This window comes from Ailuropoda melanoleuca, chromosome 11, assembly GCF_002007445.2.
Source record: "Ailuropoda melanoleuca isolate Jingjing chromosome 11, ASM200744v2, whole genome shotgun sequence".
NCBI classification, from domain to species: domain Eukaryota; kingdom Metazoa; phylum Chordata; class Mammalia; order Carnivora; family Ursidae; genus Ailuropoda; species Ailuropoda melanoleuca.
Window position 1 is genome coordinate 8,934,918 of NC_048228.1, and position 26,246 is coordinate 8,961,163.

At 58.9% G+C, this 26,246-nt stretch overlaps 1 protein-coding gene across 4 annotated transcripts in view; it reads left to right on the plus strand.

The window, feature by feature from the left end:
* Positions 1–426: 426 nt before the first annotated feature.
* Positions 427–26,246, plus strand: part of TNFRSF1B (TNF receptor superfamily member 1B) — a 33,186-nt gene continuing 7,366 nt past the window's right edge. Inside the window, exons 1-9 of one of the 4 annotated variants that reach the window (XM_034671218.1) lie at positions 16,244–16,261; positions 16,357–16,392; positions 18,503–18,602; positions 20,343–20,471; positions 21,056–21,205; positions 21,724–21,817; positions 22,245–22,483; positions 23,001–23,078; positions 23,665–23,699. In XM_034671218.1, the coding sequence (XP_034527109.1) occupies positions 16,259–16,261; positions 16,357–16,392; positions 18,503–18,602; positions 20,343–20,471; positions 21,056–21,205; positions 21,724–21,817; positions 22,245–22,483; positions 23,001–23,078; positions 23,665–23,699 (864 nt within the window). In that variant the 5' untranslated portion in view covers positions 16,244–16,258. Of the gene's footprint in view, positions 529–14,073; positions 14,119–16,239; positions 16,262–16,356; positions 16,393–18,502; positions 18,603–20,342; positions 20,472–21,055; positions 21,206–21,723; positions 21,818–22,244; positions 22,484–23,000; positions 23,079–23,664; positions 23,700–26,246 lie in introns of those variants that run through there. The other 3 variants (XM_019803290.2, XM_019803291.2, XM_034671219.1) reach the window with 3 other exon arrangements.

Consider the following 26,246-nt stretch of genomic DNA (forward strand, 5'->3'; position numbering starts at 1 on the left):
GGCCGGCGTGGCACACGTGCGCTCGGCCACGAACTCTGGTCCCCGCGGCGCAGCCCGGCGCCCCTCCGCCCGCGCAGGCCCGGGTGTTTGGGGGCTGGCCGGCCAGCCCTGGGCTGACCCGGTTAGAGCCTGGATTCCAGCTCCGACGGACACCCTTGCCTGCCTCCCGCGGCGGGAGGAGGGGGTTTCGTACTGGGGCTCTGTCCCCGCTGCGGACGCGGGCACCCTCTTCAGACTTCCTCCTCCTCTGGGCTATGGTTTTCCTCTTTTTTTTTTTTTTTTTTTAAGATTTTGTTCATTTATTCGACAGAGATAGAGCCAGCCAGCCAGAGAGGGAACACAAGCAGGGGAGTGGGAGAGGAAGAAGCAGGCCCATAGCGGAGGAGCCTGATGTGGGGCTCGATCGCATAACACCGGGATCACGCCGTGAGCCGAAGGCAGATGCTTAACCGCTGTGCCACCCAGGCGCCCCTGGTTTTCCTCTTTCTTAGAAATACCAGGGTTGCACGCCTGAAAGAACAGGGCCAGGTGCGCAGTAAGCGCCTAATAAGGGCACGGGAGAACTTTGGGCTGTGTCCCGTGCTCTTTGCACAGACCCCCTCCCTAGGACCGACTTGGGGTGTCCGACGACCATTTCAGAGCCTGTTCTCTGTGGGCTCTGAGTAATGGGGAGGAGACAGTGTCTTCAGGTTCCCCTGGCTGCGCTCTGGGGACACACAGGAGGTAAGGGAGGATTTCTGGGCTGGTTATCAAAGACAGCCGGGTCCCTTAGGGACTCCAGGAACATGGAGAGAGGTGCTGGTCAGCATGACCTGAATGCACCACAGGAGCAAGGTGGAGTCTGCAAAGGGATTGCTCATCCTTTGCCTTCTTTGGCTGTCTCCATAGTCTGGTAAGACAGAGTAACCCCATTTCACAGAGAAGGCAAACAGAGGCTCAGAGAACTTGTATTTCATGGAAGGGCCTGGGGGTGCTCTTCCTTTAAAGGGGGGCATTTTCCCCTCCAACCCGCCTGCACCAGCTGTCGAGGAGGTGTTCCTCCATCCCTTCCTCGTGAGCTTACCCTGATGGACGTGTGGTGTGCCGACTCAGGGGAACACCTTGACCAGGAGGAGGGAGGCAGGTGGCACTGGCTCATGCGGTAATGTGAAGTGATTCATTGGCTGTGACTAGAGATAACTTTAGAGTCCATTTTTTGAGGGCAGAGGATGGAGGCTGTCAGACCAGAATTGACTCACCCGCCGTGGGTGCGAGGATGTGTCCTGGGGTCTGCCCCAGGGGTTGTCCTGAAAACCGAGGAGGGTCAGAAGAGTCCCAGCTCTGAGAGCCTGAGTGCAGGATCAAGTCACAGACTCAGGCCTCGAGGGGTGTTGTCCTGTGCTGGTGAACCCTGGGGTCATGGGAGCCCCTCAGTGGAAGAGGTACTGGGCTTCTCTGTGGGACACCAGGCCTGAGTCCTGGAGTAGTGGGAGGGGTCCTCCATGCCTCTCACTTCCCAGCCCTCCTGACCAGCAGGTTCCCTCCCCCAGGACTATCTCCACAGCCTTGGGGCTGGTCTCCTGACCCCCCCAACCTCTCCCACTGATCGTCCTTGGTGGCATTGTTCCTCTGTCCCTGCCTGAGAAGGCTGCTATGGCTCCCGGTGGCGGAGGCAGAAATTTCCCCCGGAGTCCCATGTTGGAGTGAGTCAAGGGTCTGGGTTCTTTCTGCCATCTCTCTGCATCTGTACCCCACATCCAGTGAGATAAGGTCATTACGCTGTCCCCTTTACATGGCACTCCCCTTGCCCCCTCTTTCAGGGCCTTTCCCACATGCCTCCCTCTCCGGAAACCCTTTCCTCATTCTCCCAGTTGGATTGGATCTTCGGCTCTTTGTTCTTCTGAAGGACAGACTCTGTTCTGCTTTTTAATCTCTTGCATTTTATCCACTTCAACAGTTGGAAATTTCCTGGAGCGCAAGGCCTGTGGTTTCCTCCCCCTTATTAGGACCACAGTAGCTTCTTTTTTGGAACGAAGTGCCAGGCGCTGTCCTAGGCCTTTCGTACAGAGCCCCACTGAAAGCTTCCTTACAGCTGCTCCTAAAAGGGGGATGCTGTTGTTCACATTCGGAGATGTGGAAGCTGAGCCCCAGAAAGGTTGTGACGTTTCCCAGGATTGCAGAGCTGGGGGTGGGTGGGGGCTGTGGAGATTCGAACGCAGGTCTGCCGGATGGCAGAGCTCCTTTTGCTATCCGCTCCCTGTATCTGGGTGCCCCTGCTGCCCCTGTCAGGTCCCGCACACTCACTGTGTAGTCAGGAACGTTGGCTGTGACTCAGTGTAGTTGCAGAAGGAGCCCCCAGGAGACCCGACCTGGCTGCGGCTGCGGCAGCCTCACGCCATCAGGGCTTTTGCCTCCTTCCGAAGCCGTATTTACTGGCTGGTGCGGAACGCTTCGTTCCTTCCTCCGGTCATTCATTCATTTGGCAAATAAAGGCCAGGAAAGTCGGCAGGGTAGGTGAGCACTTGGTGCCCTCTGATGGGGGTGGGCTGCGTTCCCAGCCGCCTGGCTGTCTGCTTGTTGCTGGGGATGGGGTCAGGCCCATCTCCCACTGCAAGTCTTGAGGCTGAGGGCTCACCACTTCCCCCCTCATCACCCAGGGACCCGGGGCCAGCTCGAGTTAAGGGGAGAAGTTGGGGCTCCCAGACTGGCTTGGGGACGATGGCCTTTGGTGTGGAGATGGGTGAACAGTGTACTTGCTGTCCCAGGATGTCCCTTTGCGCCCTGCCTGACATCGCAGAGGGGAACCTGGGTGCTGACTGAGGTTGTGGCCTGGTGGCGGGGCACTCCATCAGAGGGCAGTGGGCAGGTGGCCAGGGATCCCGATGCGTGCCATTCATTCATTCCCCCAACATTCATGGGCCTCTACTCCAGGCCCACCCTAGTGCTGGGCTCTGGGGACCTTGAGATGCCCATGACCCGGCTCCAGCCCTCCAGGAGCCGTATCACCAATGGTCACAGACCTGGGCTCTGCCCCTACCTGCCCTTGTGAGCCGGGCCAAGTTAATGAGCCTCTGTTGTTCTGTCTGTGGACATGGGAAGTATTTCCCACCTTGCTCTCCTCACAGAGCTGAGTGGGTGTGAAAGGCCTTGCAGCAGAGATGGCTGAGAAGATGGCTGAGAACCTGGCTGGCATTTTTGTGTCGGGTGGTGACCCTCACTGCCATCCTGGAGCCTGACCCAGGGGCTCCTGGAGCCCTGCTCCTCCCCAGGGCTGGGAGATTGTTTTTGGTCCTGACCATCCTGTGCTTCCTGGAGGAATAGCCAGGAAAGTTGTGTGTTGCGTGGGGGAATATTGATGCCAACCATGGTGCATACGTGTGTGTGTGTGTGTGTGTGTGTGTTACATTTAGTGCTAGTTCTCAGTTTTGCACCATGCTGGCTGCTTTTTTGGTCCTTGAGCATCTCACACACACACCTACCTCAGGGCCTTTGCACTTGCCTTGCCCTTCATCTTGAAAGCTCCTCCTGCTGATATCCCTTAGTCTCATTTACCCCACTTCTTTCTGCTCAGATGAATCCTTCTCAGAGAACCCTTCTCTGACCATCCTGCCTAAAAAAGCTCCCTACCAGGTGCTCTCCCTCGCCTGACCTGCTTGGTTTTTTTATATATAACACCCATCACCTGTTCTGTTTCTTTCACTTTCATTGCATCTTCCTCCTGGAATGTGAACAGGGAGAGGGCAGGGACCTGCTTGCCAGTATAGACTCACAGCCTAGGGCAGGGTTTCTGGCACTCCTGACACTGGGCCATGTAGGTGTGGTGGGACCCACCTGTGTTTTGTAGGGTGTATAGCAACTTGCCTCCACCGGCTTGATGCTGGTAGTCACCCCCTTTCGTTGTGACAACTAAAAATGTCACCAGGTATTGCCCTGGTTGAGAACCCCTGGCTTAGAATAGTGCCTGGCATGTAGTGGGTGCTAAAAAATATTGAATAAATGAGCAACGATATTCGTTTGACCTTTATCATGGCCTGTTTCAGGGATGAGACAGAAGGGTGTGAAAAGCCAGCGGTGGCAGGGCTGGGTTCCAGTCCGTCTCCCTCTGTCTGGGGTATTTCTCTGGGCTCCTCTTCTTGTTGCTCTTGGGTCTGCTGAAGCTAGGGGTGCTCTCCCTAAAGTGCTCCCTCCTGTCCCCCACTTCCCCACCCGAGCTCGTGATGGGGCCACCCACTGGCAATGACTCAGGGCTCTAGTAGGCATGTGACTTGCCTAGAAGCAGGCAGGGGGGGAAGCTGGGGGTTAGGGAGGAGAGAGGGGTGCCACCAGGGGAACGGGAACAGAGTAGAGAAGCCGCCACTCCCAGTTCCGGACGCTCTGGCGGGCCAGGGGGAAGCAGTATCGATGACTTAGGGGAAGGGCCCAGGCCTCAGTATCAGGCAGACCTCAACTCAAATCCTTACTCTGCTGTCTACAGGCTGTGTGTTGTCGCCAAGTCGTTCCGTCTCTGGGAGTCTCTGGGCTCCCATCCCCCCTGGCTGGCTGTCATGGTTAAAAGGGCTTCGCCGACCGTACGAGCGCCCTGGTCGCTAGTTGAGCATTTGTGGTTTTGCGGGGCCTGACCTGACTCTGGGTTGTGGGACGGTGCTGGGGCCGAGGTGGGGACAACCATGGATCAGTCTCTGTCTCTGAGCCATGGGGCCCCAAGGTGTGGGTGGCAGACCTCCGGCTGCCCAGAGCTTCTTCCCAACGTCCCTGAGCACAGCTCTCATTCTGCCTGTCTTTCCCTGGCTGCCTTTCCTACCCCGATGCCCCTCGCTGGGCCTCTCACACCACCTGTCCAACTGGCCGGCCAGCGGACCCTAGCGTGTGGCCATGGCTGGGGGGTCAGGAAATCACACCCCTGTTCCGTTCATGAGTTACAGGTGCTCTGTGTCATTTGAGAGTGAGCGAGGGGGTACATGTGGCATAGCATAGAGGAGTCTGAGGACCTCACTGTGAAGGGGATGTCCTGGCCTCAGCTTTCCTACCTGCAAGATGGGCCTTCTAGGCTATCTCTAAGAACTCTTCCATTTCTAACCTCTGTGATCCTGAAATTCTGTTTACTTGTAATCTCTAGAAAGGAACGCCCTGCGAAGGATCCCCTGAGGCCGTGCTGTCCATTCTCCAGCCTCCAAGCGGCTGCCGAGACAGCAAGGCCCTGAGGAAGGAGCGCTGGCCTGGGTGTCGGGAGAGCAGAGTTCCCAGCCGAGCACCGTCACTGGCTTGCTGTATGACCTTGCTCGGGTTACTTAGCTTCTCTGGGGCTCAGCATTCCCATCCATAAAACCTCGCACCACTGATCCCAACACTCTCTTTGGAATGTTGGGGAAGTGCCAGCTTTGCACGCGCTTGACAAAGGCCGTAGACTGAGGGGTGAGGGGTTCCAGAAGTTTTCCCAGGAAGGAGAGCCCAGCACACCCCACTGTTAATATCTTGGCTTCCCAGACCGTCTTCCTGCTGACCTCAATCCTGCTTGCTGTGCCTGGAATGATTTCCTTGCCTCGCACCGTTGGCATCAAGAATTCCTGGCTGCCTGTCAGCTTGCTTCCGAGACCAGATGCATAACCTTCAGGCAGAACAGAATTCATGGGTTTCCTGCCTCCCTGCCCCTTAGTAAAGTTAGAAGCCAGACCCATTGGGGCCGCAGACTGTGGGTAAGGCAGTGCTGTGGGCATTCACTGCAGGGCCTGCCGTCTGGGAACCCAAAGGTTTGGGGAAGCCTGGGTGGGGAGTGACAGTTTCCTCAAAGAAGCCCTTTGTCACCTGTGATGGGCACATGGCCCTCGCCGTTGGTTCTAAGTCCTGCTGGCCCCCTTCACAACCCAGGGCTGTGGGCATTTGTCCACCTCTGCTGAGCTGTCAACTGGGGGGCTGGGACTCCGAAGCTCAGGGCCCACCCCTGTGGGGCCCACAGTCATTTTCCACAGTGGCGTGTTGTGAGGTCACGGGCGGGGGGTAGTGACATCACTGTGGTTTGGGGCTCTCGGGTTGCGCATGCTGTAGGAGGAAGTGTCTGTTTACCGACTGGGGTTCGGAAGAGAAGACTTCCTTCTGCCCCAAACGTGAGCCATGCTGGGGGAGCCGAGTGGGGGGCGGCTGCCCAGGAGGCCCCAGGCTGCAGCTGTGGTCTTGCCTCTGCCCTGCTTTCTGGTTGACGGTGACACCGACCTACCTCTCTGAGCCTCCATGTCATCTTTGCAGTGGGGGAGGGGTGGGGACAGACTATGTCTCAGGTGTCACCTGTGCAAATTTATGATCACTGGACTCTTGGTTCAATTTCTAGAATGAGAAGGCCCATCAGCCAGCTCTTTCACACCAAGCGATGCGTGGGTACGGAGGGAGGCTGCAGGACCCACTTCCCAGGCCCCCAGTGGCCACCGGCCTCCCCACTTGGGCAGCAGACGCCAAGTGGGCACACGTGGGGAAGACAGGCAGGGTGGAATGCGGACCGACTTCACAAGCCCCGGGCTGAGTCTGTTTCTGGAACTCTGGGTCCTCAAGAGGCCAGCAAACTGCTGCTCTGTCCCCGGCTTGGAGCCGGGGCCCTGGGTTGACCCAGCTGCTCTGACCAGAGAGTAGGGTAGAAATCCCCAGGGGCTTTTGTTTGTTTTCCTTTGCTGTCCAGACAGTGGCCCACCCATCTGTTTCACTCTGAGCTTGGCCTTGAGTGGGTATGGCTGCCGTGGCCACGGGTTCAGGGAATTGAGTGGGCCTGGGGGGGTGGGGAGTGGAGTGCAGAGGGGTTTGGGGACAGGCAGGCTGTGTACGGGTATCTTCTGGGCCATCTGTGGGAGACCTTGTCAAATGTCTATCAGGAGAGACGCCCGAGGCTGCAGAAGTGACTGGAGCATGAGGCTGGGAGCTGGGGGTCTGAGACCTGGTCCTGGCTCAGCCTCCAGCTCTGGAGGGCTTGGCCAGCTTCCTTCTCCCCACTGAGCCTCAGCTGCCCTGGCTGGAAATTGAGATCAGCAAGGACCTCGCCCACTCATGCCTTGGAGTCCTTTGGCCCCAAGTGTTAGACTGGGGGAGGCAGTGCAGGGGTGGGTGGGGGGTGGAGTGCAGTTCTGGCCTCCACATGGCCCCCACTCAGAAGGCCCTGGTCGGAACTTGACAGTGAGTCTCCCGGGAAGGGCTCCCAGCACTTCACCTTAGTGAGCAGGGCTGCCCACCAGCATCCCGGGCAGCCCTGTCTGTCCTTCCTCCTGTTGACCCACAGCCCGGGGCTTCTGTCTGCCACTCGCAGAGACCCCAGGTTCGGCTCATTCCTGGCCAGCTGTTGCCTGCTGCTGCAGGCTCCTGCTCCTTGCCGTCCTGTGCTGCCAGTGGTCTGGAGCCCCCCGCCCCCACCTGATGGCACGATGCCCTCCCTGTTCTCCCAGCCATCGCCCCCCACCCCGATGGCTCCACTGTCTTCCGGGCCTGGCCCCTTGGCCCCCTGACACTCATCTTTTCTTGTCACTTTCCTGGCTCTGCCTCTCCATCCTGTCCTCTTCCAGGTCCTCCTTCTGCAGCGACCACATAGGGATCCCTCTAAAAGCTGAGCCCCCCCAGGGTGGCCAGGTTGGGAATGAGTGAGCACCGGAGGGAGAAAGGTGTGGAGGGAGGCATGGAGGTGAGAGTAGCAGGGGACAGTAGCTAGATGTCCTGGCGGAAGCTAAAGCCTCACGAGGAACAGCGATGGCTCATGAGGCTGTCAGCTGTTTGGGGCTGGTTAACGCAAGTAGTAAAAAATATAAAGATTACATTAGAAAGTGGGAGCTTCTGTGATTTTTGGGAGCATTTCTTAAACATTTTACATGTCTTGTTTTTTTTTAAGGTTTTATTTATTTGAGAGCGAGTGAGAGAGAACATGAGGCAGGGGGAGGGGCAGAAGGAGAGGAAGAAGCAGGCTCTCTGCTTGGGGAGCCCGATGCTTGGCTCGATCCCAGGACCCTGAAGCCAGATGCTTAACCGTCCCGGGCACCCAGCACTTTACATGTCTTATTTCACTTACTCCTCACAACAGGCCCCCGAAGTGTATACTGTCTGTGGATGAAAAGATTGACGTTTATTATCCTCATTTCTTAAGCAAGCTATCTCTCATGCTGCTGGCTAATAAGGGGGGAGTCTGAATTCAGAGCCTGGCAGCTTCACTCCAGAGTCCCTGCTCTCAGCACCATCCTCTCCTCCTATCAGGGGTTGAGGCAATAGGGAGCCACTGATAGTTTTAGAGCAAGGGAGTGACTAGAACAGAGACTATAGTAGGAGGATTGCTCTGGCCCTGGCGGGCAGGCCAAATGAGGTAGAGAATGTGGAATAGTGGAAGCCAGAGCCCTGGGCTGAGGCAGTAGCCGAAAACAGGAAGGAAGGATCGAAGGCTTCAAGGAGGAAAGGAGGCCTTTGGACTGGACTCAAGACGTGGTGTGGGATGGAGACACTCAGGAGGAAGAGGAGTTGTCTCTCTCTATCCCATCCTGAAACACAAGGCGTGTCTGCCTTCAGCCCTGCCCCAGCTTGAGCCAAGCGATTCTGGTCATTGTTCCTAGAGCTGTCATGGGGAGCCGTAGGATGACCTGGGCTCCTGCTGGGGTGCTGTGAGACCAGGCAGGCTGACCTACTCCTCCCAGGTGTGGTGTGGGATGTGACGTGCCCCCCACTGGCGCGGGGCAGGACTTCCGGGGGGGCCCCGCTCTGTTGCCAGAGTACCCGGGGACCTTGAGCTCCTCTCTGAGCTTCGCTTTTCCCCATCGGTAAGGTGGGGAAAAAGGTGTCTCTGTCACTTCCCATGGGGGCTGGGAGAGTGCAGTGAACCAAGGGCTGGGGTCGACATCCGGGGGCGGGGGGCGTCACGGGGCCAGGCAAGGATCTCATGCCTTTCCTGAGCCCTCAGTCCTCACAGCCCCCTGGGGAGGGGGACCATCACTGCCCCCGTTTTATAGGAGAGGCAGCTGAGGCACAGAGGGTCAGCTCTCTGCTCAGGGTCTCAGCTCACTGGAGGCAGAGCCAAGATTCCACCCCCGGCAGTCGGGCTCCAGAGCCCTGCACGTAAACCACCACCCGGATGTAATGGTGGTCGCCGTGGCTGTGAGGGACTCTTCTCTGAAAGCTGCCAGTTCGTCTCCCCCAACGAAGGACAGACATCTCCCTCTCTCTGAGCCATTTCCTGCCCCGTTCTCCTGCTGGCTCCAACTCATTTCAGCTAACTGGAAATGAAGACTTCTGCTTCTGTTAAACAATTCAGCATCTATTAGGCACCTGCTGTATCCTGTGCCCTGGGCCTAGAGCAATGAGTAATAAGAAGCCAGCAAGTAACGCTTGGCTCTTACTGCCGGTGAATCATAATGGCCCTATGTGGCGGGCATTGTGTTTGTCCCCATTTTATAGATGACAGAACCGAGGCTGCAGAATGGCAGAGCTGGGATTAAAACCCAGGTGCTTGGCTCAGAGCTCCTATTACGCTGTGTAGCGAGGGGCATGGAGCCTGTCTTTGAGGGGGAGACACTGCAAAACGAATAATGAACCAAAAAGTGGTCTGGGCAGTATAGAGATGGACCCAGGTTGTCCCTGGGGCCCTCAGGAGGACCTCTGGCCCCATCTGGGTGTTCAGAGAAGGTTTTCCTAGGGTGAGAGTGGAGAGGACTCTTGAAAGAAGTGGGAGAGTTGGCCCGGGGTGTGGTGGAGTGGGTGGGGGTCAGGATGTTGGGGCAGGGGAACAGCAGGAGTGAAGGCATGGTGGGGGNGGGGGAAGGGGGGGGGGGAGGGGGGGGGGGGGGGGGGGGGGGGGGGGGGAAGGCGCCCCGTGCTGCCCCGTCTGGGAGGCTGTGGTGGGGGTGCTGCAGGGGCTGGACAGCGGTGCCCGGGTCCCAAGCTGGGGACACTACTCGGGCCTGAGCATAGTGGAGCCAGTGGTTTAAACCGGTCCAGACTTGGCTGTAGGAAGGTGGCTGCGGGTCCATCTGGAAAGCCGGGGGACCAAGAGGGAGGAGGCTGTAGCCGGCAGGAGACGCCGAGGGCGGGGAGGCAGGAGCCAGGTACATTGAGGAGGCCATGCCGACAGGCTGGTGTGTGGGGGGTGGGGGGTGGGCGTGGGAGGGGGTGTCCTCGGCCACTAGCTTCTCAGGGGCAGGACCACACCCTGCTAGATGCAAGCCCTGGCACTCAGCACAAAGCCTGGCCCCAGAACCGGATACCAGCCTGGGCTTCCTGTCTGGCCCTGGCTCACTTCTAAAGCGACATCACAGGCAGGAGGCAGAGAGTGGGATGTGTCACCCCCGGGCCGCCGCCTGTGATGTGGTCCGTCTTTCCTGACGCACACGCTGTTCCTCTCCATGACGGCAGACGGGCCTCTGCTGCCTGGCCCCAGCGGCGGTGCCGCCGGCTCGGCCTGGCCTGATGTGGCTGCACCCCCCCGCGGTCCCCAGGCTCTCCTGAACCCCCCAAGATGGAGCCCCAGACGGCTCTGCCGCCTCCCACCGGATCGCAGGGCCCCAGGGGCTGCCATGCAAATGATGGGGTTTCTCTATCGCTCGAAGATGGTTTCCACCTGTGTAGGGGTGTCGGGGTCCTTCGGCAGATGCCTCCGCCCCTCCCCATGGCCGCGGCCTCTGCCCCTGGGACCCTGGAGACCTTTCTGGGGGAGACACGGCATCCGCTCACGCCTTGCTCGCTGAGTGTTCTCAGAGGGGTCACTGTCCCTGCCGGGGCCCCTCTTCTATGACACAAAGGAACAGGACCAGACCACAGGGTATGAAACTGTCCAAGGACACGGAGACGGACGTGGCTGTGACGAGCTCCCGTCTGCCACGTGCTGGCTACGTGCTCTTGGACTTAGTACGGACTCTCCGGAGGCCTCCGTTGCTTCATCCCTAAAATGGGGTGACAGCGACCTCCTCGCGTTGGTGCAGGAATAAAGGAGAGAATGCATGCGGTGCCAGGGCTGTGTGTATACAGTAGGCGTTTCTCCTGGGTCTGCACGGTCTCTGTCTTTCTGGCCCTGGGAAAAGAGTAGGTTTGAGAGGCACATGCTACTCCCCGAAGCCTGAAGCTTCTCCCTGGGGCCTCTTCCCACCGTCTCCCCTTCCTGCCCTCTCCCCTCACACAGGGGAGCTCCTGGGGGCGGCCGGGGCGGTGACCCCTTCCCAATGATACTGGCATCTAAGCTGGGGGAGGGGGGAGGGTCTCCAGAAAATTCGAGAGCCTTGAAGAGCCCAGAGATGTTGCGCTGACAGTGGCGGGAAGAGCACAAGGCTCCATCCGGAGCTGCCGTGCTCTGAGAAGACATGCCTGGTGGCAGCTGCTTCTCCTTCCCCGGGCCTACCCTGCTTTGCCTTCCTCTCTCTCACTGTCTATTTATAAATAGGAGAAGGGATGGAGGGCCACCACCTTGGGTACATACGGGGCCAGGGCCGGGCCGGGCTCCAGGAACGGGAAGGACAGGAAGTCATCTGGTGCAGGGTTGCCCAGTTCCCCAGGACAGCGCTGACTCAGACTCCAGAATGAGACTTGCGAGGCCGCCCGGGCTCTGCCGCTCGCTGGCTGATGGCCCCCGTGAGGGCCCGGTGCATGTCTACCTTGACCTTGTTCTTCCTGCCCTGCTCTCGGGCTGCTGGCATTCCTGCTTCTCCAGGGCAAGAGTGAGGGGGGAGGAGGTCAGGAGGGGAGGGGGCAGCGAACAGGAAAAGGCATGTCTGACTCCCCAGGTGACTCTTATCTGGCTGTAGCTTTGGCCCTAGCAGGCCTCCGAGTCTCCCTTGCTTTCAGGAGCTCACCGCCATGTTACTGTCCCTCATTCTGGACACTGCGTCCCTGGGTTTTGGCCCCTCACCCCAGCTCTTTATTTTGGGGGTCCAGTCACCGCTGCAGGTGTTCCCCTGGAGTGAAGCCCCTTTGAGACCACCTGAGGGAGCGACCCCAGGAAGCTCACCATCTGGCCCGTGGGACTCTCTCTCTCTTTCTCTCTCTCTCTCTCTTTGCCCCAGTGAGGTCTCCACCCCACTGTCATGGCAGTTGGCCTGCCACGGCCTCCCAAATTTAGCTCCTCGAGGAGTAGGCCTGGGGTTAGCCCATGGGTGACCCTATAACTCCAAGGGTCACAGGTCAGCTTCCCCACACTTGGCCTCCAGGTGGGAGGGAAGCCCCTCCTCTGCAAGGCCCACCTGAGCCATCTAGCCCCTCACACGCCCTGGGCAAATTGCTGCCCAGAGTCCTGTCCTTACCGTGTCCATTTTTAGCTGAAACCAAGCAGAAGGAGCCAGTTCTTATAGTCCGTCTGACTTAAGTCTACAACTCAGGGCCTTTGCAGACCCTGAGTGCTCCCCCAGGGGCCCCCTGGGAGCCTGGGAGCAGGTGATGGACTCAAGTTCAGAGCCCCCCCCCCCCGCCTTTGTTCCTACAACAGCCCCAGGAGGAGGCAGGGCAAGGCGTTGTGTCACCATTTCACAGGTGACAGTGTTGAGGCTCAGAGAGGGTAAGTGACACCTGCAAGTCCCCCGGGACGCTCTCACCTCAGTCTAGGGCTCTTCCCTCAGTGATGCCAGGTTCTGAATCTCGGGTCCCTCTCCTGCCAGAGGCCGACTGCACAGGCTGCCCTCGCCCTGGGAGAAGGAGTGAGGGGCGGAAGCTGGGGCCTGCCAGCCCCTCCCCGTACCCACTTTCAGCCTGGCCTCACACCCCCGCCCCACCTCCCGGCTCATTCAGTCTTTCTGCCTCTCATGTGGGTGGCCACCCACTCACCCACCCGGTCCTCTGAGGTCTGCGGAGGGGCCTGAGCTCTCTGACACCCGTCGTTAAGAGGGCAGAGCTGGAAAGGGCTTAGAGCGTCAAGCAGGCTCGCAGCGCCGTTTTCCAGACAAGGAAACTGAAGCACAGAGAAGCCAGTGACTGCCCACCACAGAGGGGGTGTCTGAGTAGGACAGGGAGGACCTCTGGGTGGGCCCAGGGGCGTTGAAGTCCCTTCTTCCTGGGGTGGGGGTGATGAAGGCACCAGCTTGGTGCGAGGGAGGACGCATGCTGGAGGCGAGGAGACCGTCTGAGGCTCAGTTTCCAGCTGTGACTTGAGAGTAACCCCAGTGCTGACCTCACAGAACTGGGATGGGGACTCAGGGCCGGCGAGGCGCGTGAACAGCTCTGCACGATGCTTGGCGTGGAGGAGCCTTGGGAGAAGGCGCGGCCGTTGGGCCTGTGTCTGCCGTCCTGACCCTGGCCCCCACCGCTCGGCCTAGCTGCCTGGCCTCCTCCTGGCCGTGCCTGCACCACGCCAAACCCATTCTCCCGATGCCTTCTGGCCCCAGGTGGGGCAGGGACTGGGCAGCGTTCAGTGCAGTAATGCCCAGCACCTGGACTGGCAAGTGTTCGGTGTGTTTGTTGAATGACTGAACGTTCCCACTTTTGTCCCTGATTTTCTCCGCCTTTAAATGGGAGGTCTCTGAGATGTGGTGTCTGAGGGCCCTGCTGGCCTCCAGCGGCTGCACCTCCATCCTGGGCCCCACTTCTGGGCTTCATCCTTCTTTTCCTGGTCTCCCAGGCATCCTTCCAGCACTTGGCAAAGCCGAGCCTGTGGACGGGTCCTTTCAGGAGCCCAGTGACACAGGCAGTTCTGGGAGGAGCCGGGTCTCAGGTGGCGAATGTCCCTGCCTGCTGTGGAAGACCGGCCTGTTCTGAGGTTCCTGGGGGGTCCGCTGGGAAACCAGGTCAGAGCGGAGCTCAGAGGGTGGTGGCCTGAGCCCGAGAGGGGTCCCCTGCACTGGGGTGTGTATGTGTGTGTAGGAAGGAAAGCCCGAGTGACAGACAGAACCTGTGTGCCTTTGTGTGCCCCTGTGAGCCCCTGTGAGCCAGGGCCCCCGTCCCTGTGTGGCACGGAGGTAGATGAACCGGGGGCGGGGGGGGGAGCACTGCAGTGACCCGGGGACAAGGAGCTGGCTCCTTCCGCTGTCCTGAGGAGGGGACCTAGGATTTCTCCAGTGGGATCAGGACAAGAGTCACACCCCAACTCCACCCCATCCTTCTTGGATGACCTCAGACAAGTGACTTGATCTCCATCAGCTGTGAGCTGGGCACGCGCCCACTGGCCTTTGGGGGTGGAAGTAGGCTTCCATGGAGTGCCTGCAGCCTGGCCCGCACACAGTAGGTGCTTAACGAATATCCCGTTGTTTCATTTCCTTCTCAAAGGGTTAGAGCTGAGAACATGGAGGAGTGATGGAGGCCAGGTGGTGGGAGGGGGTGCTGAGTTTTGGGGGGCATCTGGGGTTCTGGGTCTGTGTCAAGAGGGAAGGGTAGCTTGGGTCCCATGTTCTGGGGACCTCCCCAAGAGAAGGGAGGCAGGAGGGGAGCCAGCAAGGAGCGGCGCTCTTGCACTCTAGCCTCAGGGGGCATGTCGCTTCACCTCTGGGCTGCTGGGGACCTTGCAGGAATCCGTGGGACCAGAAATCTAGCATGTACAGTCAGTCGCTCCCGGGAGACCGCAGGTGCACAGTGCATGTTCGCTGCTCTGTTCTGCGGGTTTCTCCTGTCCTGGAAGAAGGGGGCCCCATGTTGAGCAGCAGAAAGGGAGCTGCTGACCCTGATGTGAGAGTGGGTGAGGGGCGGCCCTGATGGCCTCCTTGTGCGTGGTCCTCCATCAGCCTGCCACCAGCCAGGCCCTGGAATGATCTAGAACTTTTGGGAGACCAGGGAGGTGGCTTTGCTTCTTTCCCTCTCCATTTCACACAGTTAGAGGTGTCTCATATATTGTATGTTAGATAGGCCCTTCCTCCCTCCCTCACCTCTGTTCCTCCCTCCCTATATCCCTTCCTCCTTTCCTTCCTCCCTCCCTCCCTCTCTCCCTCCCTACTTCCCCTTCCTCCCCTCCCCCACTTCCCTCCCTCCCTCACCTCTCTTCCTCCTTCCTTCCCACTCCTCCCTCCCTACTTCCTTCCCTCCCTCTCTTCTTCCCTCCCTTATCTCCCTCTCTCCCTTAACTCCCTCCCTCCCTCCCTCCCCTCCCTCCCTTTCTGCCTCCTTGCATTCGTATGTTTTCCTTTCTCTTATTTACTGATTCCATCCATCCATTCACCCATACACCTATCCATCCATCTTCTCTCCAGTCCCCCATCCCCCCACTGGGTCACAGATTGCCCCCCTGTTAAATGAGTGGTTAAGAGTCATCAGTGATTTCCAGATTTTTCACCTGGGGACCTTGTATTTTGGAAGATTGGGTTTGCCACACTGCTGAGTAAATTGAGTACTATCCAATTTATTTCCTCATTTTAAAATGTCAGTCAGAGCTCCCCTGTGGGTGGGTGATATGTGGGTGTGAGCCTTCCAAACACCAGCCAAAGGATCTAGAAGCTTCCATAGATCGCGTTCCCCAGAGCCCGTTGGCCCCGTGTAGGGGCCATCCAGAGACCCCTGGCCCATGTGGCTTCTGGGGTGACCTGAGGCCGGCTCCCTGGACTGTGGGTCAGCCAGGCCTCTGCTCTGGGGAGCTCCACAGTAGAGGGAGTGGTGACCTTTTGTCCCTCTCTGTGGAGGGGCTTTCTGTTCCTCATTGTTAAGCCATGACAGGGCTGTGCTTTTTTTTTTTTTTTTTTTTCCTGTCCAAAAGGATAAACAGGCCTGGAGATTGCTCAAGGGAGGGCTGACCTCCTCTGCCCGCTGCCAGCCTCTCTGCTCTGGAATCGCACTGAGCAGCAGGAGGAAGTGTGGGGAAGGGTGTTCGTAACAAGATGCTGACCGGAAAAGGCCCTGGAGGGGAGGCCTCTGGGCAGTGGCCTGGGGGCTGTGGGGGTCCTGCTGCCTGCCTTTGTCCAGGAACCCTTGGCCCGTGGGTGGAGAGAGAGCACAGACTTGGCCAGGGCAGGGCCCTTTCCCATCAGGCCTTTTGGACCCTGACAGGAAACCCTCCCCCCAGCTAGGCGGGCCTCCCAGGGCTGTACCCTCCGAGCTGCCCTGAGGGTGCGGCTTTCCCTCTGCGCCTGGAGCTGCACCAGCCGGGTATTCTCAGCCCCACGTGAGCGAGGGGCTTCCTTAGTTGCTGCCGAGGGTCCTGGTGGGGATGAAGCCCACGGTGTGCTGGGTCGGGTCCCCGAGGCCTATGCCAGCCACCCTGCAGGAGAAGGAGGCACAGCCCTCCCTGCTCTCTGGGCTGCTCTCTGGGGGTGCTCAGCCAGAGGGAGAGCCACAGCCCCTTCCCTTCGGGAAACTGCACAGCCGCAGCCTGCAGGGAAGGCCCATCGGGGGCCCCGGGGGACAGTCAGGCCGTCCGCTACGGTCGGTGCACAGTTGAATGGTGTGTATAAAGGGGGCTGCAGAAGGTACGAGTCTCTGTTTAGGGGCTGCCCTGGCCTTTGGTCTCTGAGCCTCCTGTCTGTGCCCCCCCGCCAGGTCATCTTGCTCTGTCCACGGGTGCCAGATAATCGGGTATGTGCAGCAGCGGAGTGTCAGAATCCCTGCGGCAGGGGGCGGGTGGTCTTTTTCTTTCTTTTTATAACTGAACAGCTTCCTGAGCCCACTCCCTGAGCTTCTGCCCGTTTGTTGGGGTGGGAGTCATTAATAACATCATTAGTGCAGCCCCCCAGGTGTTTTGGACACTGACAGTGAACCTCACCTCCAACTGTGAGGAGCCCTGATAAGGGGCCTTGCTTCCTTCCCCTTTTGTCCAGCCCGCTCCAGGACCACACGGGGAAGGAGGAAGGACTGGGATTGAGGGCGCGTGTGCGTGTGTATGTGCGTGCGTGTGTGTGCACGCACATGCCCAGCCATGGGCGTGCAAGCTGGTAGTCCAGATGGGAGTGGAAGTTACTTTTTTTGGCTCTGTGTTGTGCAGAATGGTTCCCACTTCCCTTGCTAGCCACCTGTGTCTTCCCTAGCTTCACTAGAGGGGCTTTGGCACTGGCCCTGGGATGGAGCGGGGGCTTCAGGGGGCAGGCCAGCATGACGGATGCACCCCCTGTTTATGCTTCGTGACCGTGGTGCTGCATTGGACCCCTTGACGAATGATACTGTCATGAAGCCCGCTGCTTAGATTAGTGACCCCCGAACACCTACTGGACACCTACAACGTGAACACCAGTCCGTGCTAGGCTCCGGGGTAATAACAAAGAGTTACGCCCAGCCCACAGGCTCAGAGGGCACCCAGCTAGTGGGGGCACAGCCCTGTGGGCCAGGAGCCCCTGAAGGAGGAGGTTGGGATTCTGGGTCCGAGTGATGATGGACCTGGGAAGCTTTCACGGGGAGGCTGCCGTCGGAAGATATGTGGAATTTTATCTGAGGAAGCGTGAAGCTGTTCCAGGTGGATCAGGCAGTGCGGGCAGGAAGAGCTACAGATTGCTCTGTCCCAGGGAACCCCAGCCCCGGGGCTCGTCTCCCCCATGACTTGCAGCTGTTGGCCCTGAGCTGTGTGCAGCCAGGGTGGGTGTGGCGCTGCCCGCCAGGCCGCTCCTCCTCTCTGCGGGGGCCCAGCCAAGGCTCTGGCAGCCCTGACTCTCAGGCAGTGTGTGGAGGGGGCGGGGGAAGGCCAAGGCCCACTTCCTTGCAGCCTGACCCCCCCAGGGGGGTCCCTGGAGCGTGAACTATACGTAGTGTCAGTCCTGCAGGGAGGCTGGGCCGGTACCGGGCAACACCTAGGGTGCCTGGGGGCTGGGCGCCCTGCTGGTACAAGGGGACCTGAGTGGGGGGGGGGCGATAGTACCCACTGGGTAGAGCACCTGGAGCCCTTGGATCAGCACCTGGCACCCCACAGTGCTCAAGGCATGGTCATTGTCGTCATTATCGTCATCGACCGGCCTTCGTCTACTGAGCCCCGACTGTGTGGGCCCTGTGCTGGAGTCTGAGGGCTTAGAGATGATGGGGCTGTTGTTTCTGCCCCTGTGTCACAGACATTGGTGGTGCGTGCGTGTATGTGTGCACATGTGTGTGTATGTGGGAGCACACGTACTTGTGCACAGGTGTGCAGGTGCACAGGCACCCCCCTACCCCACTTGAGCAGAATGAGCTGATTGTCAGAAGGGGCCATATCCAGTGTTCAGAGAGAGCCCAGAGGAGGAGGAACCTGACACAGGCTGGGGGAGTCAGGGAGGGCTTCCCAGAGGAGGCAACACTCAGCTGGAAGCACCAAGGGGGTGATTCCCAGGTGCAGGAGGGAGCAGGAGGCATCCTAGGCAGAGGGCAGCTTTGTGCTGACCACCGTGGTTCTCTGTGACTGAAGCCACTGCCTTCTGGGCAGCTTTGGGTCCCCACGTCTGTCCCCTGGAGTGTTAGAGGAGCTAGCTCCACGCTCCGGCCAGCTGGCTTGGTGCCACCATCTGCAGACATGCGTGTGTGGCAGTGAGGGAGGGAGAAGAAGCAGTAAAAGAAGGTGGGAACTCTCCTGTCTACCTTCCTCTCGAAGGGAGACGTCCCCACATCGGGAGAGCCCCAGAGGGAGAGGGCCTAACACTGGCAGGCCACAGGACCCCCATCCTGTGGTGTTAGGGGTGACAGGATCTAGGCGTGGCTGTGCTGATGGCTGTCCTTCCCTTCCCTCTTCCAGGTGGTGTTGCTCCCCTATGTCCTGGAGCCTGAAATCAAATGTGGGCACAGAGAGTACTTCGACCAGAGGGCCCAGATGTGCTGCAGCATGTGTCCGCCGGGTGAGGGGCAGCTGCCGGGGCCCTGACTCCTGGACACCTGGGGGCTGGCGCCTTGCAGGGAGCGTGGGGATGGGGCTCGGAGCCGGGTAGGGTCACAATTCTAACTGAATTCCTTCTAGTTCCATGAGTTGGCCCCATGCCGCCTCTTGCTTCAGGGTCTTGGCACATTCTGTTCCCTCATGCTGGCATAATTCCCAACTCCCTTCCCCAGGTTAACTCCTACTTTTCCCGTAGACCTCAGCTTAGATGGACCCCTCCTCCAGGAAGCCTGCCCACACTGCCTGGTTGGATCTGGCCCCTCCTTTGAGCCCCCACTGGCCCCTGGGCATCCCCCATGGCAGCAACTTTTCTCCCTGCAGTCATGGCCTGGCTCCTCTTTTGCCATGGCCACTGTGTGCTCCTCTGTGTGGGCTTGTTCTCTGCGGAATCCCCAGCGCCTGGCACAGCACCTGGCACATAGTGGGTGCTCAGTACATATATGACCGAAGCAGTGTGTGCTTACCCATCTCACAGATGGTGGACCTGAGGCCTAACCCCAGTTGGGAAAGCTGAGTAGCTCAACTCCTGGTGTCCTCCATCTGCTCGTTCATGGGTACATGCCTTCCTGTACCATTTGTAAAGCATCATCTAAGTGTCGGGCACTGTCCTAAGTACCGGGAGTACCACAGAGAGCAGGACAGACAAAATCCGCACCCTCATGGATTTTGCATCTAATAGAGGCACAGGCAAAGAAGCCAACAGAGGAGATAGTTGTGTGGTCCTATCAGAGAGTAAATGCTATGAAGAAAACAGGGCAGGGCAAAGCCGATGGAGCAGGACACACTGTTTGGTACAGGGTGGTCAGGGAGGGCCTTTCTGCAGAGTTGACACTTGCAGAGACATCCAGGAGGTGAGGCAGAGACATGCAGGAGGTGAGGCAGTGGGTTATACAAATATACAGGGAACGGCCTGCCAGGTTGGAGAAACAGCAAGTGCAAAGGCCCTGAGGTGGGAGCCTATCTGGTGAACTTGAGGAACAGTGAGACCAGTGTGTGGCCCAGAGAGAGTAAGTTAGCAGGGGCCACAGTAAGAGTTTAGATTTTGTTTTATAGAAGCTAGGAAGCCGTCGGAGGGCCCTTGAGCCATTAGCCTGAGGTGTGGGCGGGCACACGTGTACCTGTCATCTCCCACTCCCACTTTAAAAGACCTCCCAAGTGACTCTCTGTTAACTGGCAGTCTCTGTAAGAAGTTACTGGATTAGCACAGGGGTGGATATGGCAGGATAGGGCTCAAGGCTCAAGAGAGAAACTCCTTAAAGGTTTGCTTTGGTGTTTGTTCCCCCATCTCCTGGCATGCCTTCTCTCCTGGCCCACAAGAGTCCCATATCCTTATCCTTGATAGGAAATCAGGGATTGCATTCCTACTAGTGGTTGTGGCCCTGCTAGTTCACACCCACAGGTGGAGAATTTTAGCCAACTATAGAGAAGAAAGGAGCTAGCAAACCAGTTCTCACTAAAGTGTGATTGACTAGCACCAGGCAGTTCCAGTGGTGGAATCCAGGCATCTGGAAAGAGCAGAGGGAAAGGCATTATACGAGCATCAAGGCTGTGGCGATGGAGTGACAGCTGGGGCCTGCAGGATGTGAGATGACTTGGCGAAGGACCTGGAACGCTTTCAAAGAGTCTTTCTACCCAGGCTCGGGATGCTGGGGCTCTGGGGGGTGGTGGACGAGCCACTGACTTCTGGCCCTTGCTTTCTCAGGCTCCCATGCACAGTCGTTCTGCACGAAGACCTCAGATACCGTGTGTGCCCCCTGCGAGGACAGCACCTACACCCAGCTCTGGAACTGGGTTCCCGAGTGCTTGAGCTGCGGCTCCCGCTGCAGTTCTGGTGAGTGGGCTCAGAGAGGTGGCTGGGCCCTGGAACCTTCCCCAAGCCACTGTGCAGCCCAGCCCCTCCGGCTGAGTGCTGGCTAGGATTACCCCAGGCCCGTTGTCCTCATGCCCCAGAACAGGAGGTTATATGGGTACAGCCCTTCCCTGTTGACCAATGGCATTTTCTTTCTTTCTTTTTTTAAGATTTATTTATTTGAGAGAGAGCGAACAAGCAGGGGGGAGGGACAGAGGGAGAGGGAGAAGCAGACTCCCTGCCGAGCAGAGAGCCCGCCATGGGGCGCAATCCCAGGACCCCGGGATCGTGACCTGAGCGGAAGGCAGGTGCTTCACTGACCGAGCCACCCAGGTGCCCTGCCAATGGCATTTTCATCCTGTCTCATCACATGCTCCCCAATAGCCCCATGGGGCAGGCAGGCCAAGGGCAGCAGGGGGAGAACTGGGCCCATTTTCGAGCTGAGGAAGCCATGCCTCAGAGAGCAGTTGTGCTTGCTCGTGTCGTCACGGGGATGCAGCAAGACCGTAGCAGGCAGGGCCGGTGGAGGCAGGGCTGATCCTGGGCTGCCCTTCCGGCTCTTGTAGACCAAGTGGAGACTCAAGGCTGCACTCGGGAGCAGAACCGGATCTGCACCTGCAAACCGGGCTGGTACTGCACGCTGCAGAGGCAGGAAGGCTGCCGGCTGTGCGCGCCACTGCGCCAGTGCCGCCCGGGCTTCGGCGTGGCCAAACCAGGTATGCGGCCAGGGCCTGCGGTCCTCAGGGACCCCCGTGGGCCTCTCCTTCATGGGTGCCAACCCATCAGCCCGGCCTGGGAACATGGGCGGTGGTGGCCAGGTGCTTGCTACCATGCAGCTGTCCACCCCTTCCCGTGGCGATCTTACCTCCAGCATGCTGGATCCGGCATCTACCGTGGGCTAGGCCTTGGGGGGTCCAGAGAGGGATCAGATTAAACCCAAAGATCCTGGAAAATCGGGTGGTGCCCCAGAAGATGGACCCATGTGATCCTGGAGACCAGGAAGTCACTAGAATTGGTTCAAGTACAAAGTGCCTAGCTGCGCGTGTGTCTGTGTGTGCACATGCATGTGTGTGCGGTCACGTGTGTGCAAGTGTGCTTCCGTGTGTGTTTTAAGGGGCAGAGGTGCAGACAGAGGTCCGTAGGCCCCTCAGACTTTTCCTAGGGCCCCCGTGCCGAAGCCCGCTTGTTCTACTAAGAGTTTGAGGTGGTGACAGGTACCGATTTTTCCCTGAAGGAAATGCAACGTCAGATGTGGTGTGCGCTCCCTGTGCCCCAGGGACGTTTTCCAATACGACGTCATCCACAGACCCTTGCAGGCCCCATCAGACGTGAGTGGCTGAGTGGTTCGGTTCTGGAGGCCCAGGGAGGGCGGTCCCTGGGTGACTGTTGGTTTAGAGCACAGAGCGGCCATGCCATGGGACGTGAACCCCCACCCCCCAATCCACTCCCTTGGGGAGCCTTATTCACCACCAGGATGGCCCTATCCCATAGTACGCAGGCGGGTGGGTCCCAGGACAGCCAGCAGGTGTATAGTTGCCTTGCTCTGGAAGTCAGCACTGGGTCGGGGGGCATAGGGAGTGGAGGGGGTGGGCACAGAAAGGGGCGGTCTTGAGGGCAGGTGTGGCACAAGTGCTCTCTCCCACATCGCGGCTGCTGGGACTCCCTGCCTGCTGGCCTGGCTCCCATGAGTGAGCCCGGCCACACTGAGCCCTTCTGGCCTCTGTCGTCCCCTGACCAAACCTTCCCCTCCCCCAGCTGTAGCTCCGTGGCCATCCCTGGTAACGCCAGCGTGGATGCAGTCTGCACCTCTGTGTCCCCCACCCTGGGAACGGCCCCACGCCCAGCCTCCACGTCCCAGCCAGGGTCCACGCAATCGCAGCGTGGGGAGCCAACTCCAGGGCCCAGCACGGCTCCTAGCACCTCCGTTCTGTTCCCCACGGTTCCAAGCCCCCCCACTGAAGGGCTCAGCACAGGCAACATCTCTCTTCCGATTGGTAAGTCCCAGGAGGGCTCGTTCAGCCTCTCTACTATCTCAGGGTCTTACTGAGCACCTGCTGTGGGCTGGACCCTGTCCCCTGTCCTGGGAGGCAGGTGGTGTCTGCCTGTCTTCTGCCATGACCTGGCACTGTCATTAAGAACCGCTGGGTGGGAGAGGTGGGGTCAGCATTTTATCTGCAAGGGGAGATGGTCTCCTGGTTGCCATTTCTGATGAACTCATTAGCCGGTGCGCTGGGCAGGTCACCTCATGGGTTTCCCTTCTGGGGTTAGGACTCCATCAGGTCAGAGATCTCAAAGTGGTGACCCGGGGGCTGAATGTGGCCGACAGACATGTTTTGTTTGGTATGTAATTTTTGGCTTGTTGGTCTTGTAATTGAATTTGAGAGCCTCTGGACTGGGCTTGCCCCTCCTATGGCAATCCAGGCATCTTTGGTCACGGACTTGGCTGCCTGGCCCCTGGTACATTTGAGTTTGCTTTCTGCAGCTGCTTTGAGCTTCTCTTTTTCCTTCTAGGTCTGATTGTAGGTGTGACAGCCTTGGGTCTGCTGATAATAGGGCTGGTTAACTGTGTCATCATGACCCAAAAAAAGAGTAAGTTTTCATTCCTTCCTCTTTCACGCATGCATCCATTTGCTCTGGAAGCTTTTCTGGGGCTCCTCCTATGAGTCTAGCACCGGGCATAGCCTTGTGGATCAGACGGAGCTAGCTACTGGCAGTCCCTGTTCTGTGGGAGCTCAGAGTGGGGGGCAGAAGGCCTTGCCCCTAGTTTACCTACTAGGAGGCAAGATGCCATCAGAGCATTCCAAGGGGGTGGCAGTCTGGGATTCTTGTCTGGAAGTCGTGGGGGATTTCCCCAGGCCTTCTGGAACAGTGGCTTCGGAGCTGAGTCAGATTTCTGTGGGTGGACGTGTGCAGGACAGAGAAGGCAAGCTAAGGAGAGAGCATGGAGTGAGCAGAAAGGGGGGTGCTGGCGAACAGGTGAGCATGATGGAAGGGAATGGGACAGGGTTGCGCCAGCTGGGGAGTTGGGAACGGGGGCTCCTGTGTACCTTCTCTGGTGGGTGATTGTTGCTGCCCAGGGCGGGGCCTACTCTGAATGGTTCTGCTTGGGCCAAGCAGGTGTGGCCTGAGGAAGCCACTCTCCCTGACTTGTCTGTCCCCTCTCTCTTCTTCGCAGAGAAGCCCTTCTGCCTACAAGGAGAAGCCAAAGTGGTAAGTGTCCCTCTGCCTCCCCCCTCCTCCCCCGGTCTCCTTCCCGGTGGGCCGTGTTGTTCCCACGGGAAGTCGTGGATGGTGAAGGTTGGGCCGTCCCGTGTGAGGCAGTGTGCAGCCTTGCAGGGCTGAGGAAAGGCCAGCCAGTCTCTCCTTGGGGGTTAGGCAGCCCTCCCTGGGCTAAACAAGAATGGGAGTGTGAAGTGCCCCATCAGAGAGCAGGGGGTCCATGGTGTCGGTGTCACGCACCTGGTCACGGACCCCTGTTGTGACGCTGGGCAGACGTGAAATGACTCACGACGCTCATCTCCTCACCATTAGAAGGAGACGGTGTGGCTTAGCCCCGCGTGAGGGCTGTGCTGGTCACTCAGTGGCCACGGTTCTCGGCGTCTCCCTGAGGCCTCATAGAGCACTTCCTTATGGAGCCGTGCGGGGGGTACCCTGGTGTTCCAAAGAGGGCCTGGGAGGGGGTCGTCTCCGGGCTTGAGGGGGAGCCTGGGGGTTTGGGTGCCGCGTCCTGCTCTCCGCTTTGACCGAAGCAGCTCACCTTTAGTCTCGTTTTATAAAGCGGGGTCTGGAAGGGCCTCATGCTAGAACACTGGCGTGGCAGCTCGTTAGGCATTTGGTTGCCAGTGACTTAAAGCAGAGGGGCTTTTTCTCACGTCCCAGGTTGTCGAGGGGCTGCCAGGTGCTGGAACCGTTCAGTTACATCCTTCTGTGAGGCCAGCAGGACCCCAGGCCCTGTCCCCTTCCGCCTGTCGGCTTCCATTCTCTTGCCTGTGGCCTTACCTCGCAAGATCGCGGGCCCCACTCTGTAGGGGAACTCCAGGTTTGAGGCAGAAAGAGGGGAACGTGGCCAGGCCAGCGCTGGTGCCTTAGCCAGCAAGTCAGACACTGTCCCCGAAGCCCTGGGTGGGCTTCTCCTCTGGTCTTATGGGCCAGAGCCGTGTCATGCTCTAACCTCTACCTGGATGGAAGGGCAGAATTTTTACCCACTTTACAGATGAGGAAATAGAGTCTGAGGAACTCCCTCCATGTCCCCAGTCCTGCTCGGGCAAGGTTTCTCAACTGTGGCAATTTTGATATCTGGGGTCAGATCATTCTTTGTCACTGGAGGGAAGGGAGGCTGTCCTGTGCACTGTGGGCTGTTCAGTCATACCCCTGGCCTCTCCCCACGAGATGCCGCTAGCATCGTTTCTCGGGAGTGACAACCAAAAATACCTCCAGATATCGCGGAATGTCCCCTAGAGGCCAGAATCGCCCCTGACTGAGAACTACCGTGCTAGGGAGAAGCTCAGCCCTTGGTGGCCCAGTGCCCAAGGTTTACACAGGGAGTTGGACTTCGTAGGGACCCGAGACTGATCTCAGCTCCTGACGCGGCTGGCAGGAAGAGAGGTGCAGAGAGGGACCGTGATTTGCCCAAGGTCACACAGCACTGTCTCTGGACTTGTGGCCCGCCTGTCCTGCAGTGTTGCGTTAGACAAACGGACCGGCTTGCAAGTGCGAACTGTTTCCCATTCCCCCAGGGTACAAACGCCATGCCCTCCTTTCTTCTGGCTTCAGTTCAGGGGTGCTCACAGCTGGTGCCTGGTGGGGTGCAGAGCAAGTGCACCCCCAGGCTCTACCCAGCTGCCTCACTCCCGCAGTGTCTGTCCCGACCAAGTGTTTCCCAACACTCGCCCCCGGAGGTGCCTTGGGCGTGGCCCAGTGGCCTCCACTTCTCCTTTCCCTTCACTGAGTTTCTGTTCACTGAGTGTAACTCGATTGTTCTTTGAGTGCTGTTCAGCAGAGAGCCCCGTGGTGTGCTGGGAACTGGCTCTCTGGGCAGCTCAAAAAAAAACAACCCAAAACAAACCACCCAGATTCTGATTTGTGGTGTTTGCTCACACCATATAAACATTCCCCCAAGGCTGGTTTCAAGCTCCTGAGAGCTTACTCACTGGTGGCTGGGAAGAGGCCCGGAGCCACCCACGCCAGGCCACTCGCCTGCGCCCGGCCACCGAATGCTCACACAGCCCCGCAAGGGAAGCCCTACGGCCGATTCCACGTTACAGAGCAGGAGACAGACTCAGGGAGGGTCAGTGACCCAGGGAAGGTTAGACCTCTGGGTGAGTGGCCGAGGCCAACTTGGAAGCTTGGTGGGAATCCGCAGGCTTTGCCCTTCCCTGCTCCCCCCATGCTGTTCCGCCACGGCAGACATTTGGCCCGCAGCAGGGCCTGTCCCCACAGGTTGCGCCTCCTCCCCAGGACCCTCCAGTGCCCTGGCTCCCACCCCTGCCCCACGCTGAGCCCATGCCCCACTCTTCCTCAGCCTGCGGGCAGCGGCTGTCCCTGCCAGGAGGGAGCCTAGTCAGGCTATGCATTGGAACTCGCCCACTGTCACTCCGGCCAATGCCCTCCAGTGTGGGCTTGTGTCTCACAAGGAGAGTGAATGATTGTGAGGTGCTGAGCGTGTGCCAGGCACAGTTCTGAGCATTTAGTCTCACAGCCACACTCCGACCCAGGCAGTATGATTATTGCCCCAATTGTCTTGCCTAGGAAATTCGG